Raw genomic sequence first — 17699 nt, 5'->3', positions numbered from 1 at the left:
TGCAGAGGATATTGCCGGCTAGAAACTACATATATAGATTAACTATGTCTGAATATAGTAATATAATATAATGCTCTGATAGAAAAGTAATAATTATGATCAGTACAGCAGCCAGCCAAGCACATAGTATTCAACTATTAGTAGAACTAAGTAGTTCATTCAAATACCAAAGTGCTTAACTTTATCAGCATCTGACCCAATAGTCGCTGCATGTGGCTAACACTGCATGTGTTTGCTAAATCCGATGTCTGAGTGGCGTACATGTGTGTTTGTAGGATTGATGTAAAGCTTCGATCGCCATGGGGTGGGAGTCAGGGGGGGAGGTACAAAAATCATATGACACAAAACAAGGAGCTGAGGATTAGGGACCAGACCAGTCATTTACCTTTTTGCTCCACTTCTATTTTAAGCGTTGGAAAAGAGAATGGAAAGAGCGTAAAGGGAGAGAAAGATTAGCATGGGTAGAAAAATATCTACAGATATACAAAACAGAACAGTGTGTTAGAGGACAAGAGCATGACAATTAGACCTATCTCCGGAAATGCACAAGTGAAAGTAGAGCAACATATTTTGTGTGGATACAGCATCCCCCCTATTAATGCAGAGGCAGAGGTTAGATCAGCAACAGTGTTTTGACAGTCAGTGAGAGAGAGAGAGAGAGAGAGAGAGAGAGAGAGAGACAGGGAGAGAGAGAGAGAAAGCAAGGAAGAGGAGGAGGAAAAGAGTACGGGGGCGAATCTGCATGTGAGACTTGACACTTGGGTGTTTCGAGAGTGTCAGAGTGGTCTCTGAGGACGAGACTCATTTGTCTTTACAATGGAATCTGGGTTCATACCTAGCGAAGCATGCTTTCCCTGTTTGATCTGTCTTACAGAAAGGTGGGGAAAAAACAATGAAGCTTTGCCATCAGGTGACCACCATTGCATTCATTTTTAAACAGCATCCAGAAGTCATCGATCCAAAAACCTTTGCTTTTGAAGTGTCATGGAACGATTTTTTTTTTGTACAAGACAGAGAAAAAGAATATTTAGCTTGTATCAGGTGAAGAGTTTGACAACATGCCATGATTATTTCACAGAGGATTTTCTTTTTTTTTGTTTTTTGTTCCAGGCAAAAATCAATGTCAAAACAGTGCAGTTTCTTATGACCAAAACAGTGGAATTCCTTTAGTCGTTTGCTTTAGGTTTAAAATGTAGTCTTAAATAAATAAATACTTCTGCACAAAGAACACTGTTTATAGCCAAATGGACAGAAAACAAGAATCAAGCAAGCAAAGAAGCAATAGCAAGAGAAAGAGGGAGACAATTAGAGACAGAGAGAAAGCAAGATAGATAGATAGATAGATAGATAAATACATAAATAAAGTGCATGAGAGCACACACAAGAGAGGAGGAATGCACAAATGGGAAAGAGTACATCTGGAAAGGCGACGGAAATAAAGCAGATTCAGAGGACTTGATTCTGGTGATATCAGCGAGCAGATGTGATCACCAGCGTTCAACAGCTGTGAAGGCGAGGGGTTGTGAACAGGGTTAAAATTCTGAAACAAAGTGTATGCAGTGAGGCAAACAGCAAAGGAGGCGTGAAATTCACAGTAGAAACGGCACAGACACCTGCATGTACATGGCATAGTACAAATATATTTCACATAACACTGTAGTCAGTGGTGTTCTGACAGTAGCTACAAGTCTCTCAGTAAACATGGCACAAAGAACAGAATATAGTGAAATACAAAATATGTATGGCACAAACCAAGACATGCATGCTAGTCACGTATTTCTTTAGGTGGTGCTATTATATAAATGGTCTGAAATCTGAAGACAGTTAAGGTTACTTACTGTAAGGGACACACTCGTACTGAACCTCAAGGTACTTATAGGTCCCTGGACAGGGATCAGGAAAGACATCTGACCCGGTGACGACAATACATTGTGTCCGATTGTTACACCTGCAAAAGATAGACTGAGTTTAGAAGCTATATCCCTGGACTTGTGAATTTCCTTCCAGGCAGCGTCTTATGTATGAGTAGTGAGGGTGAAGGCTGCTGAAGGTTTGTGGTGAAACTGTTACATTCTAAAGCATTTCTCTTAAGCAAGTTTAAGGAAAAACAGAAAAGAAAAATAATAATAGTTCTTAAAGCGAGTGAAAGCAAATGGCTGAATGCAATTCAAAATTACACACAGGCCTAACTGTTGCTTCGTTCAGTAGTGTAAATCTCCAAAATGTGTCCTAAAAATAAAATCCATCCAATTTTTATCAGAAAGGTAAGAAAGGTTTCTTTGTAAAGCTTAGAGGTGACCTTGGCTATGAAGTTCTTCAGCTATATGAAAATGTGTGTGTGGGTGCGTACGTGTGTGTGTGTGTGTGTGTGTGTGTGTGTGTGGCTATTTATTCTGCATGATGTGTGTGTGCACTGTATATACGTGTGCAATGGAGAATCTTTTTGTGTAAATAAAAAATGAAATTGGTTCAGCTTCAATCAGGCATCCTCTATGCAGAGAGATTGGTGACACAATAGCAAACAGATATCCGTCCCAAACATTTGCCATAAAAATGGGACTTTCAACAACTCGCAGGCTGGTGCTAAATATTTAAGAAGGTCAGAAACAAAGTCAATAAACTCTTTAACAGTTCATGAAAAAAATGAATGCTAGTGTTTGGTGTGTGTTGGTCTCATTAACGCAGCATGCAATCACTCCCAAAATAATTAAAACTTCCGTAAATTAATTTATGCACTTGCTGAACCAATTCATGAATAATCTCAATACAATATGCAGCCACAATATGACTGTAGATTTCTCCGTGCCAAAACTGAACTTTATTTTACAAAATAAACCTTACCAACAGCTATCACAGACGCAACCAAAGTACTTCTTTAAGGAAGATGGGAGAGGATGGAAAACAGGAGCACAGTACTCATTCATTTCTGCTCACATCTGCTCATGCCTGTCACTCAAATAGTCACTATAATAATACAGTAATATACGTATAATGATTTCATTAAACAGTCACATATATGAACACTGTTGATTGAGTAATCAGCTCATATAAATGACTGAGTCCATCCTAAAACACTTCTGGAATCCTGTTGCACTTGCCATTTACAATTGCGTTGTCCTTGCGTCATTTACAATCATTACCCAGACAAGCGTCACAGGCGAAACACTTCCACATCCTCACAGGTGACTATGAGACAACTGTGGCCGTGGGCAACCCTAAAGCCCCAGACTGAAAATATTAATTAAGAAAAATGTCATTATCCCCTGCCCAGGGCCATAACTGCACGCTATTCTGGAGGTGAAGATAGCAAAGGAAAGGTTGCTAAGGCCCTTGAGAAATTCCTGTTCCCAAAAAATAACATAAATAAATAAATATATATAATATATATATTCACGTCCATAGTTTTTTTCTCCTCTCTCCATCTCTCTCCCTCTCCCTCTACAATGACATGCCAAAGACACATGATAAGACCACCATTCCTGATTGACCAAGACACCATGCATTGACAATAAACATGAAGAAAAAAGAGAATCCAGGTTATCAGCATACATACACCAATGCTCATTGGTTTCACACCCTTTGGGACTTGCTAAACCCCCTTTTGTTGAATGTTGAGAGCTTTCACTTTGACCTCAGTCACGACTCTGATAACACAGCCCCCTCTGAAAATGGAACATGAATTACAGGCGGGTATGGGTGAATTATACAGGCGGGTGTGGGTGGGCATTATAAATGAACATGCCCCAACGGTAAAAAAGAGCCATCTCTCTGGGCATACGCTTGGTATGCACCTTGAGGAGAGGCTGTCAGCTCCACTGCTCTTTCCCCCCCCACCGGGAGTTTTGTTTTTGTTGAACTCAGCATGACCCTGTCTGGCCTCATTTGAGACCTAACTGTGTTTTAAAAAAAGAAACAATCGTTAGGCCGGCCTCTTTGTTCTTCAGGCGATGCCCCCCAACAGCAGGGCCGGCCAGTTGGGACGCACAACTCTTCACAGGGTAAACCAACTGTTAAAGAAATGCACAGACTGCTTAAAATTTTTTTAAGTTTTATAGTTACATAAACATATGCAAGGACAGTGACATTATTTCCCTGACATATTAGTGCAATGGTGTGGTTTGATGTGGCTGATTCTAATTAAAGTGTTCCTTCATTTTTTAGGGAATTCAGGTTTTTACAAACCCACAATGGGCACGGGTGTCCTGTGCTGTCAATCAAAAACTGATATTGCCCAAAGGACAGTCTTTGATGTGAAGAGTTTAATGTTAATCTATTCCACTGATAAGACCACTGAAATTTATCATTTCTCTTTTCTGAAGCCACTGTTGAATATTCATGACACAGATTAATGACTGCATGAGTAACTTTCTCAGAATGGAAGACTTTTGGGAAAGGCAAAAAAACTTTAAAAAAAATAAGTGATACCTTGACTCTGTTGTCCTTGAGACATTTTAACCTTGTTAGCCCCGCAGCTACAGTTCTGGATTACCATTCCACACACACTTAACTACACAGAGAGCAGCTAACTAATAAAATATTTAAACTGAGAGGCAATTGGATTGAGTACACTTTGTTATAATAGTTGATGAGGCCTTGGTTGCATGTGTGAACTGTGCTAACGAAGCTGTAGAAGCAGCACTGCAGTTGATATAAATAGATAAAAGCATGTTGCACAAATGATGAACACACACATAATAGGGGCTTATTGCAAGGCAAGAAGCTAAATATGATGACATTTAATCCCCCAGATCCAGAATTCACAGATGGTAGCGGAATAGCACACAAAAATGGTCAATTAAACATTTATATGCATGCAACACATTTGGTGTGTAGGTTTATGGCCATTGTCTGACCTTATTCTAAACCTATCTTCTCTGTGTTTCTTTTCTATCAAAGCACACCAAAAAACATATATTGTCTCATATCTTGTACTCCCTCTCTTAGGAAGGACGGCATCGCCTATCAAGCATCAAAGCATGGATATATATGATTCCCTTGAAACACAGAAAGGCACAACCCAGTGAGAGTTCCCAAAGCCTCTGAAAAGTCCACAGGCCTGTGTACCACCCAGAAAGACCATGCGCGATGGAGCATGACCAGGCAGCTGCTACTGCTGGTTAGCAGTGCATTTTAGCCAACGAATGGAGTTGGTTGCGCCTTATGCAATTTTAATCTGAAGTGCTTTAAATATACACTAGCCAGGTGGCTAGGTCTTCGGTGCAGTGTGTGTGTCTGTGCATGTGTATCTCTATCTCTTTGTGTGTGTGTGTGTGTGTGTGTGTGTGTGTGTGTGTGTGTGTGTGTGTGTGCGTGCGCATGCGTGCGTGCAAACACAGTGTGGTAGCAACACAGGAGTGTCCTGGGAGAGCCGCGCAGGCAGAAGTGTCACTAATATAAATGGTACGAGGGCAAAGCATTACTCAGACTGGGGGACCACGCCACAGCGCCGCCACACAGGGAATTTAAGCGAGGCGCACAGGAGCCCTGAGAGCGCGGGGGCTGCTGCTGGAGCCGCTGCTGGAGCTGCTGTAAGATAGAGACAGCACACCCTCCCCCCCCACCAGTTAAATGGTGTGGACACAGCGAGGATGACGGATTACATGTATATATGTCAAGGAGTGCAGAAATGTGGCAAAGAGACGGGGAATATAACCTATTAGCAGGATTAATTGGTCGAGCTCGTATTTCAAACCTTCGATAATCCCATCCGTGTAAAGTCGCCGTGAGAGCTGTACTAAATTAATTTGGAATGTGCCGTTAGGCTGCAGCATCACGCGCAGATAATCAGGCTTCCTTTTTGGCTGGTGGCTACCTTTCTGTGTTCTGCAAAGCCATAACTATAAAGGCAGGATGAAAATGTTTTTATCTAGATCCATCTCTTCAGCAGGAAATGAAGTCCACATTTCTGGTCTGGCAGTGCAGGGCATGAGAGAGTCTTTACCTTTGCGATATGATTTTGTAGGCATCGGGGAGGTAGCAGTTGACATTTTCCATCTGGAAAGGGTCAGCATCACAGATCTTGTCATCGGTGCGGCCGTAGTTTGCCGTCTCAATCATGATGACGTCGCTCCCCGGGCAGCGGAGATCGATGGGGTAGCCCTCGCAGGAAAGCTCCCGCCTGACCAGGCCAAAGGGCAAGGCAGCACGGCTGAATGCTGTGAAGGAGACACACAAATGTTAAGTCACCACAATGGCATATGGACACAGGTACATCTCTAGCTTCCTTTAAAATTCTGCAGAAGTTTAATATCTATCTTCTTGTGATCCGTTTTAGTGTAAACAGGAAGCATGAGAATAGAAGTAAATGATGGCTGGGGCCTGTTTAAATATAAATGGGAGATTTACAAAAATGAAGTGAAGCAAATACCAGCATGCCATCCTGCATTAATTATCTATTTAAGTGCACACCTGTTTTGATTTAGATAAAGACGCAACCACACTGAGTGAGTAGAATTACTGGTTAATTAAACTGATTGAATGAAAAGTGCATTAAACATGGAAAGCGTTGAAAATGTTGATTTTTGTTTAGACCATAACACAAAAACCTTTCAGTAACTCCCAAGATCATTTCATTCAGAAATACGCCTTATAAAATGCATTTTACAAATTGGCATTAAAATGTATTTTCATTAAACTGCACAAATGTTGTTTGTTTGTAGGGAACATTATAATTCTCCATTTTGTGCTCATAAAATATTGCTGTGTCAAGATTCCTGAAAATAATTCAATGTTGAAGCTACTATTGAACACACACATTAATCTCAACCGACTTCATGACGTTCCAGGGAGTCATTGAAGCCTCAAAGTGAATTCAAACTCTCCCATTGATAGCTTCTGGTTTACTGTGAGTACTTCTCTATCACCAAAGAAAGGCAGGAAAAAAAAACATTTGTCTCAGCAGCATGAAATGTTATTTAACCCATTTTACAGTCCTGACGATCGAAGGGAGGTCTGTCTGGAGTTCACACTGGAGGAAAAATCTATATGCCATAATCTTAAGACATGAGTACAGCCAAAAAGCAGCGTTTACAGGAAAATTAACTATTTTACACAATTGTGTTCTCCTTCAAGAAATTACTTTGAAAATGTTGCTCTTTTCCCCTGTACTATGTAACGTTAAGCTGTGGTAGAGAGATAGATAAACAGAGGAAAGGGGATGAAAAAGATGCCAGGAAAAAAGGAGACAGAAAGAGAGAATGGTTGAACTGAACAAAAATTATGCTATAAGTAGACTGGAAGATGCGAGCTCCATAGTCTATCTGCTGTGAGGGAACTGCTAATAACCACAGTTGTTAGCAGCAACAGTGCGTCCCATGAGGGCAGCTGCCATTTGTGTTCTCTGCTCCGAGCTCTCCAATTGGCCCCCTTTCAACCTGTTGCCTTGGGGAGAAAAAAAGAACACAGCCCCCCCCTCCCCCCCACCATTCACTCCAGACCACTGTCTTGCATTGACACTAACCAACTCATTTAGCACCCTGGCGCTAATTACCAAGCACCTTAACATCTGACTGTGCGCCTCATTCCTGTGCGCATTGTTGGAATGGAACGGGAATATGCCACCGCCAGAAGTCTCCAGTGTGAGATGAGTGCATTTCTGTTCCTTTCTCTCTTTTTTTTTCCTACGACATTTCTCTTGTGTCAGATTCACTCCCACCTCTCAGCCTTGCACTCAGCTCCCACCATTCACCCAAAGATACAAAAACACGCTTTTCTTTAGTCCTCGCTGGTTACATTTGTTTAGTTAGAGGCGAGAGAAATATCTCTTCTAGAGATCTAAGTCACTGTTACAGAGAGAGAAATGGGATTGAGATATAAGTTCAGGCACATTTCCTGAAGTCTTACCAACAGTGCTCTAAATAAGTTAAATAAGCTTGTGACAATTAGATGATTTGATAGGATAGTGTTCTTTAGGCAGTTAAAAAACATGAAATAAATGGATTCCTTTCAGTTCCTCAGTACTCTGTTTCATGAATGAATGAGTATCACTGTGAGACAGACTGTAGTCAGCTGGACAGATATATCATTAGGCTGTACATTCGGTTGTAAAACTGGTGAGGCTCAGAGCACACTGGTGAGAGGGAGAGGCAGCCCAGCAGACCAACACAGACGCACAGAATCCACCAACCCAGTCCAATGCAACATTACTTCATGATAATAATGGAAAACATCGATTAACAATATTTCAAGAAAATGTTTGAGTTCAGAAAATACTGGCTGTTGAGGTGCTAGGCTAAAAAAGAAAAGCTGGTCCTGTGTTGACTGCAGCCATCCATAACTACAATAAAGATCTGGCCAAAATGGTGCAGGAGCAAAAACAGGCCACTCCCTGGATTCACCGCAATGACTGATGAATGGCCTAGCGGTCATCGCTCATAGTGTGATGTGACAGGTTTATCACACCAAGAACAAAGTGCACGGAGAGCGGGCGCGCTTCAAGAGTTTTCAAAACTATGCGAGACAAACCGGGCGAAGATAGCGCCTCGGTGTACGACCACCCCTCACAGCAACCCCTGCCCGCCAACAGCTCACCACCGATCCACATATATCACAGATCTGTGGTCTGATCTTCAACAGCTGTCAAGAGAGGCCTTACGATTGATGAAGCCTGGGGCTTGCCTACCACCTCCCCCCAAGTCTTGGATGGATCTCTGTGGGCTCAGGGAGTACGAGGCAGTAAATCAATAATGGGGAGAGGAGTATCTAGACTGACCTGGGAGCGAACAACAAATTACTTTGCCATTCAGTATCAGGCAATCGGTATCTGAGGAAAGACCCACAAAGCCTGCTCTGTCACTGGTGGTATTCAACATAGTAAATGACTCTCTAACACTTAAAATGACCTAATCCAAAACACTTGAAGAAAGCGGCACTGAACACTCGGAGAAGGTGGCAAACAGTGGTCAATACAAGTATGAAAAGGTAGTCAGACAGTGCATTTTTTCTGACTTTTTTCTATATATTTTCAGTTTGAAAACGACTGAAGCAATCCAATTTCTATTCATGTCCTTCAGCTAGGATTGCAAACACTTCACTTTACTTCTGTTGTGCCTGAAGAATGCAGTGAGTAGCCACTGGCACTCATGACTTTCAACTCAAAGAGCAAGACAAACAAAGCTCCAGCCCAACTCCTGGCGTTGAAACTTCTCGCTCCCTCTCTGTCTATCTCTATCTTGTTTTTTCTTTTAAATTAAATCATGTTAAGGTAGTGTCCTAGGAAGTAAATAATATATTACATGGAATGCTCAATCCGATCACCATGGCAACCGGTCCAGCAGTGCCAAAATTGTCTATGATCCTCCTTCTCCTGGCCTTGTTGACACGGAGCCTTATCACACATTCTGGTCAGTGACTGGGAAAAGTAGCTTTTCTTATGCCTCCTCCTGACCACCTCCCTAAGCCTGCTATTGAACTCAAGTGAGCAGGCAGTGGCCAATACTGAAACACAATGTGTTCCATTCTGGGAGCCTCCCTTCTCTTTCAGTGCGTGGGCCATAATTTACGGGTAAGAAGCACTTCCATAATACAAATTTTGTTTTCTATCAACACCCTTGAAATTGGATGTGGCACCCAGCCCCAGCTGAATGCATTTGGACAAAAATTGGTGGTGGGGGGGTGGGGGGGGGGACAAGTGGGGAAAAAGGATACACTCCAATGGCACACTGCCATCATCAGAGGCGCACTGGGCAAACAAAACTGGGTCAAAATGTCATCTCACTCTGGCCGTCTGGCTAGCAAACTAGCTCATAAGATGACCCGTGCAAGTTCTTTTAAACTCCTCCTGCCAAAGTTTTGGTTGGGGGGTGGCTGCCCTGCCAAGGCCATCCTCAGCGACCTGTGACCTCCACAAACAATCCCTCTCAGGAGTGGGTGTACCAGCGTGTACCAGTGTTTTGGGTCTGTGAGAGAGGCTAGACCTACGTCTCCCCCGCGGGCCAGACAGAGTGACGAGAGCCAATCCAGAAGGGAGGGGGAGGGGTGGTGGTGGTGGTGGGGAACACAGGCATTTGGTGACGCTTGTCATCCTCCATTAACGGCCCTTTGATTGGCCTTTGTGGTTGTGGAAACGGCAAACAGCTGCATGCAAATTCACCATGGTCACCCCCTGGGCTGGTCCTTATTGTTCTGGGCTTGGGCTTGACAAGGACGCTCTCTCGAGGGTGGGGGTGAGGGCATGGGGAGAGAAGAATGGCCCCATGGTGGACATAGAAGGAGACTCCTGGAGAGCGCTTCTCTTTTTTTTGTCATTTCATTCGCGATATTACGAGCCACGACATCTTGGGAAGAAAGAGGAATCTCCAAGTCAAGCGTTGCCCCCATTGCGCTTATACCTCCGTAATCCAATATCCAGACAAAGAGAAAGCATACAGAATGTTTCCAAAAGATGAAGTCGAGATTTTTCAAGGGGATTTAGAAAATAGGGAGAAATCAAAAGCATATTTGAATACTTCTCATGTCAGAACAAAGCCAAATAAGATTTTCTTTTTTCTCTCTTTCATCTGGGCTTGTCTTTACAGTTCTCCTTATCTCCTCTTACTCAAAGAAGTGTATTCTTCTTGACTGGCCAAACAATTTATAGAACAATAAAGAATAGATGTAAAATGTCCCACCTTAAACATAGATCAGATAGTCTTTCTGCAACACAAACGAATTAGGTGTGCAACAAAATAGCAAAGCAAATGCTGCTCTAAGTGACCACAGTTAGTCATATTCAACTGCTGTAACTCTCATAAAACCACTGATTGCCATGCTCAATAGTTCTACCCTGCTTCTGACTATCAGTAGTGTAGAAGTATAGATTCTGGGCCGCATTGCTCCTCTTTACATTGGAGGTAGCGTTCGTTGTGAAAGACATACACAATGTGCTATTCCAGTCGTCAATGCATGACAGCAGGAGCAAAACTAATAGATTGTGAATTCCTAACCATGGAATGCCTCTGTGAAGCATACAAGGACACGTCCCACTGTCTCATGTAACATTCATGCCAGTCCACACCGCCTCCCGGTAAATAGCTACTAGTGCAGGTGGAAGGCAAGACATGGTCGAATCCAAACACAAAAAACAAACCTTCCCAAGTAGGTGCTATCGAGTACACTAGATTCCCCTGTATCTATTCTGAAATAACAGGAGGAGTGTGTGTCCATCAGTGGCAAGGACTCATTCTGCCCAGGCCGATCTGCTTTCAGATGCACTTAGCGATACAGCAGCTCAGCATTAGCTTCTTGAGGTGCGATTTATATTCATGACAAAGCCGTTCTCTACGGCTCATCTGAGGAATGCTTTTTTTCCATGCCAGCAAGAGTGAAAGAGCCAGAGGAGCAAATCATGCACAGCATGCGGATTCTTGATTTTTTTCTTTCTTTCATTCTCTTTTGTCCATTTTTTTCCCTGTCTTCCTTTCTTTTTGTCTTACATTCATTCTTGTTTCTTTCTTTATTCCTTTTTTGTGTTTGCTTCCAACTTTCTTCTTAATTGCTGCTGTCACTACTACAACTGAATTCAAAGAATGCTGAGGTGAATCTTCCTGCGTGGAAGCCGAAGGATGTCTCGCCATGGCTAGACACTTGGAATCCAACTCTGATCTCCCCTTCAAACTCTAATACGAAGGCGTGGTTGAACCTGCCAAAACTTGTGCCTTTCGCCTACCTTGGACACAAACAGAAACTCATGTTAACTCATGTTAAAAGTTACAGGAGTGGTTTAAGGTTTTTCTCTCTTTCGTCTGCAACACATTCCTGGCTGATGGCTATGGTGAAATACACGTTTCCCCATAGGGCAAGATGTATAACAGGATTGAAAGCATCTGAAAACATCATCTCTGCACAGGTGCAACATACATGGCTGGAGCCCAGTAACAGCTGATTCCCCCTAAGAGGTGTGTGAGCTACATGAATTCAGCAGCATGACAAATGGGCCTCAGAAAATCAATATTGACGCCCTTACGGCAATCTGACTGGCTTGTTTAATCTGGCGCTTAATTCTCCATTAATGGAGCCTATGACCCTTGACCTTATTCTTTCATGCCAGCAGAAGCCATTTTAAGGAGGGAGGTATGATTCATAATGAGGCATACGCTCTTAATCCTCAAAGGACTACAAAGGTAATCCATACTAAGACTCCTCAAAAATCCCTCTAGAATTCACGTTCATTAATAATGCACCCACAGTCATAGATAAAAAATGGTCCCAATCAGATGCTGTGGATAAAATACCGTTTGTCTGAAGAAGAAGTGTGACGGCAATTCTGTCCTTCTGTCTTAAGTGATTGTTGTGTCTTGTTGCTTTTCTACTATCAGACATGTCATTTGCACCCTTTAACACATATTTAAAAAGAGTCAAAAACGGATGTCAACATGTGCCAAACGCTAATAGCAAAAAAAAAAAGCCTTCTGGTGGTTTGAAAAAGCTTTAGTTAAAAGGTATATAGAGGGAGAATAAAAAAAGAGAGTGAGAAGAAAACAAGGAGAGTGTCAAAACAGCCATTTGTTCATTGTTGTGAAAGAACCAACTGATTGGACTGTCCTTAAATCCTAAGATGTTGGCTTTTTTACTCATGGCTGCACACTGTCATTGAAGGACAGAAAAATGGCCTTCCCTTGGTGGCAGGTTTTATGACTGCATTTATGTCCAATGAACTGACCTTTACCAGTTCACAATACAGTGATTTGATTGGATTTTCTTTAGAACTTTTTAATACTTTGCTGAAATGAACAGCAAAGCCAGAGCCAGTGCATTCTTTGAATAGACCACTGTGATATGTGCAACATAAAGAATTCTTAAAAGCACTCCATATTAGGGTGACAAAAACACCCAAACACAGTTTTCATACATTATCACGACCAACACTTTAATAAAATATCTTGTTAAGTATCACAGATATACTACCTACATTCTATTTGGCTACAACACAATTCTTTCATATGTAACGTTTTTTTTTAAATACATTTCAAAACATATAGTATTTTCTCAAAAAACACCAGAGTTGACCTTTCCTTTAAAACACCATATGCAAGTGAGTTAGTGCCTTTTTGCAGTATGGTATGAGTAGATTGAGCAGGATGACATTTACCCGTAAGCAACGTAATGTCATAATTCTCTCTTATTAGTCTAGCAATTAATCTAATCAATTTACTGGGGCTTTTCAATGCTGTTTTTTTTTCAAAATCATCCACATTTCCCTTTCATCATGACTAATTTGTTCAAATATGATTGATGGCCTGTAGAGGAACAGACATTTAACAGCAATGAGAGGCAAACACCCACTACAGCCAGCTGGCATTCCGAATGGAGTGAGAATGTTAATAGGAGAAGCCTACAGCCGCACCCTCAGTGACCACTGGACCATATTCTCCAACTGTTATGAACTGCTAAAAAATTCAGTGCTGAATTTTCCACAGCACACACAGACACCAGCATAGCTTTCTGGAAGGGTTGGAAGGAAGACCCAAATGAGCTCATCTCTACCTGGGCAAGACATCCCATGGCTCTCCTGATGACCAGACAACCCTGTTTCTTCACCTCCCTCTGAATCTCTTTTGTTCTCCTTTTTTTCAGTGGGTAATCAATAAAGCTCACAAAACTAAAGAAAGAAATCGAAATAGCGGATGTATGAAAGTGAGTCAGGAATGAGGACGGGTGGAGGAAAATATATTAAGAAGCCTGACTATACCTTCGGATACTGTTCGATATGATAAGTGATGTCATCATCAATGGCCTTTTTTCGCAGCCGCTAAGGTACACAAAAGCGTATCCAGTCAAACATAAATAATGAGAAGCTTAAGCTGACTGAGGCCTTTCAACTGAGGCATGCATGAGTCCTTCACAGCGATTTAAATGTCACTGGTGAGGGTCCAGGATTTAGCAGAGTGCTAAAAGTGTCCCTCAACATTTCACCAAGCAAGTGGAGGAAGACAAGGTCCAGATGCATTCCGCTGCCAGAGACACCTTTATCTCCTTGAGCTGCCCATTTGGATTGACTTAAGCGCAGTGACCTTGCTCCCCCCATTCCTGTCTCCTCCACACACACACAAATACACGCACACACACACACATACATACACACACACAAGCACACACACACACACACACAGAGACACACACACACACACACACACACACGCACACAGCAGATCTAACTCGCCCCCTCCACCACCCAGAAGTCGATAGGGGGGAACAAGCAAGGCCACTGATAAGGAAGCTCCACCTCGGGAGACCTTGATGACGGACGGTTTCCTGTCCTCCTCCTCGATAAGTCTTTGTGCCCTGTGCACTCAATAGGGGAATATGCGACACGGAAGGGTCAATAGTGATAGCGCAAAGCAAACAAAAACACTCTTTGTGTTCTGAATTTAGATGACATTTTTTCCCCACTACGCACACTTATTGAATTTCCCGCACTGCAGAGTCTGGATGCCTTATCTGGTTCTGTTTATACCTGCAAATCACCTCTGGAGCCTCTGTTTGCAGGTGACCCAGCCTCACGTGACATTTAATTCCCCAGCACAAAAGTGCGGTCATGCTCAACGGCAGTTTGAATAGATTACTCCCACACTGCTGCAAACACTCAAATCCTCCTTTTAAAAGACATTTAATGACACCCATCTACTTAATTATGTTCTGGCATTTGTTACCTAATTAGTTTAATGTCTAATGTCTATATTGCCTTTGCCTCCAATTGAATAATAATAATACTAATAACAACAATAATAATAACCACCATCATCTATAAGCATCTCTTAGAAAGATAAATGGCAACGGATTAAACACACTGCCCATGTGCATGTAAAATTCTTGCACATCCGTAATTGTAACAAGATGAAATGTTCCAAGCAGGCCCTCAGAGAGCGAGATCCTCTTTTACAAACAATACGTCTTACTAAAGTAAACTCCCCAAGACACATTCATGTTTCAGAATTAATGAAAAAGAAATGGCTGGTTTGCCGCTTGAGACAACATTACTGTTGGAATGAATTAGAGACAAGTCCGTGCGAAGGCAGAATTTGCAGTGCTTAATAAGAGCAAACTAAGAGAAGGATTTTCTGCACTTAATATTGCACGCCTTCATCTCAGGTTGTCTTGTATTGCATAAATATTGGTTTACAACTGGCGCGATATCCCGTTGTAGCAAGCCTATCCTGACAACTTGATTAAAGTTAAAAGCCTCCTTTATAGATTCAATGTATTGCTTTGTCATAACAGCTGTCAACCAAGTGGACCGCAAAATGGAATACACCGGCTGCAGGAGCTTACATTAGTGGAAAGTGTTCATTTATAACCACACTCCCATTCTATACTTTATCCACTGATACAATGCAGATCTCTCCATAACAAAGTGGGGATGAGGTCCACCATAAAGCTACGAGGGCCTACAGGGAGGACGTGAATGGGGGGGGGGGGGAGACCATACGCTGTAATCCTCGCGCCCATTGCTTACACTCAGGTGGGTGAGAATGGATTTGGATTGTGCAGCGTTGACAGCGAAGGCTAGATTTACAGTCAAGCTTACGTACCGAACTCAAACTGTCAGCGGGCGCTGCTCCCACCCCATTAGGTGGGCCGTGCGTTCATCACCGGGACATAAAGTCGAGGAGTTTTACAGTCAGATGTAAATACGCACTAATTCGCAGGCATACCTCACTCAGGGTGGGGGTAAATCCTCAAGGGCCCATGGGAACGCTCCGACTGAGGGGAGTTTACCCCAGCGATGCGCCGCTCCACATCTGCACTGACCCCGCCGGGGGTCGCACTGCCTTTCACTCTCTCTCACAATGAAGAACTGATCCCTGGCCTGCTCTGCTCATCCTCCTTGATTTATTTGACATTCCTCTCTTCTTCAGGCATATTAATTATCAACCAAAAGCAGCTATGTCTCCCTTCGAGTAGACATAGGGATTAGACACTTCCTCCCCTAACATGTAAAGGGGGGGTGGGGGGTGGCGCTTGATGCAAAAAGAGAATTGTCAATGCTTCCAAGGAATACTTCATGAAATATCATGAATACTTCAGTAAGTAGACACGCACAAGTTATTCATGTGAACACACACACAAAATGAATCATGGTTGCAGATATTCTGTGATGCAAATATTCATTGGGTTAATTCCAGCTGAGTGCAAGACCCAGCTGGGGTAAATGAGGCTAAATTCATGGATGTCCCTTAATTGTGAAGTATTTATAGCTAGAAAAACCACTAGATTCAAAAAGTGATAAAGCAGGCTCTAAAAAATTACACCCTCCTCCTACAGGTACAACCTTTCACAGACATTTAAGGTAGAGCACAAAAAGTCAATATTTAATCTAAATGTTCCTGGCACACATTGACATCTAGTAATGACTGCAATAGGTAGGTAGGTATTGCAAATAAAAACATAAGTAAAACTATCAGACATTAATATTTTCAAAAACTATCCCCCCATTTTAGGTTCAATATCAGAACAACCACAGCTTAAATGTGTGTGTAGGTTTCACGACTAAGACCTAGATCTTACATGGCACGTCATGACAAAAGTAACAGCAGTCTTGCTTTAAATGCCCAGTTAACTTGGCAGATTTTTGTCATTGTCTAGATGGAGATGACTGCAGGGTCGCATCAACATGCTTTCATACCTTTTTCTATGCGTGGATATCATTGTCTCACACACATTTTCAATGTATTCCTCTGAGCTGTCTCCAACAAGAACCTGGGCAGACATGCAACATCTTCTGACACAGTTTAATCTACATACAAGTACAAAAAAAAATCCCCGCCTGGCCTGGTTGGAGTCACTCTCTCGCAACCACATTCCTTCCTTCCAACACGTCCGTCATGGCCAGATTACGGAACAAGCGATAAGGCCTTTCTTGTTTCATGGATGATTTCCGTTTGGACAGAACAGCACAAGAGAGGGATAAATCATATCTTTGCGTGCTTGTTCTGGGCGCGCTATTTCATCAGTCATCTGTGAATCTCCCATGGCAGTGCTGCGATAATTCACGATAGCCCTGTCATGGACCCCTATGATTCAGACATGCACAACGGGAAAGACAAAAAGAAAATAAAGAAAATAAAGAAAACAAAAAGAAACTGAGCGTAAACGTGGATGACAGACTGGACATTTATGACTGAGGACAAATGTAGAGCTCATGCAGAATGGCAATCGGATCTCTCTCTCTCTCTCTCTCTCTCTCCCCCTCTATCCCCCCCAAAAACACAGAGAAAGACAAGCACACTACAGACCTTCCACTTGGAAGGGAACACAGTCAGACTTCTCTTGGAATGGTGCTGACTCTTACAGCCTTTGTCTAAATTAATCTGGTCAGTTGTGTGTGTGTGTGTGTGTGTGTGTGTGTGTGTGTGTGTGTGTGTGTGTGTGTGTGTGTGTGTGTGTGTGTGTGTGTGTGTGTGTGTGTGTGTGAGAGAGAGAGAGAGAGAGAGAGAGAGAGAGAGGGACTGGCTATTTGTCAACTTAATTCAGGAACAGGTTCAGCCAGTCTTGCCCACTGGCATCTGTTCCTGAGCAGGATAAAGGGTTAGGTATTGCTGACCACAATCCCTGTGGTTTTAGCCTCTGAGACATGGCTCCGTAAGATTAAATAGCACTGTTTGATGAGATTTTCAGTGTCTGAAAAGTGCTGATTAAAAATATTTTACCTTCAAAAACACATGGCAAGAAATGCCTGTTTTCTCACAAGGGGCAGATCTGTTCAACACAACTACGTTCGAGAT

The 17699-nt window shown here is 42.5% G+C and overlaps 1 protein-coding gene across 10 annotated transcripts in view; it reads right to left on the bottom strand.

Annotated features, from left to right (window-relative positions):
• Positions 1 to 17699, bottom strand: part of LOC105898595 (adhesion G protein-coupled receptor L2-like) — a 74125-nt gene that overhangs the window by 39845 nt on the left and 16581 nt on the right. For 6 of the 10 annotated variants that reach the window (XM_031563379.2, XM_031563384.2, XM_031563382.2 and 3 more), the window contains exons 3-5: positions 5942 to 6155; positions 1839 to 1948; positions 386 to 400 (exon numbers count right to left, since the gene is read on the bottom strand). In XM_031563379.2, the coding sequence (XP_031419239.1) occupies positions 386 to 400; positions 1839 to 1948; positions 5942 to 6155 (339 nt within the window). The remainder of the gene's footprint in view (positions 1 to 385; positions 401 to 1838; positions 1949 to 5941; positions 6156 to 17699) is intronic. The other 4 variants (XM_031563380.2, XM_031563389.2, XM_031563383.2 and 1 more) reach the window with 1 other exon arrangement.

The sequence above is a fragment of the Clupea harengus genome, chromosome 25, assembly GCF_900700415.2.
Source record: "Clupea harengus chromosome 25, Ch_v2.0.2, whole genome shotgun sequence".
Lineage (NCBI taxonomy): Eukaryota > Metazoa > Chordata > Actinopteri > Clupeiformes > Clupeidae > Clupea > Clupea harengus.
Note: the sequence above shows the minus strand (reverse complement) of the source record. Positions and strands in the feature narration are given on the sequence as shown.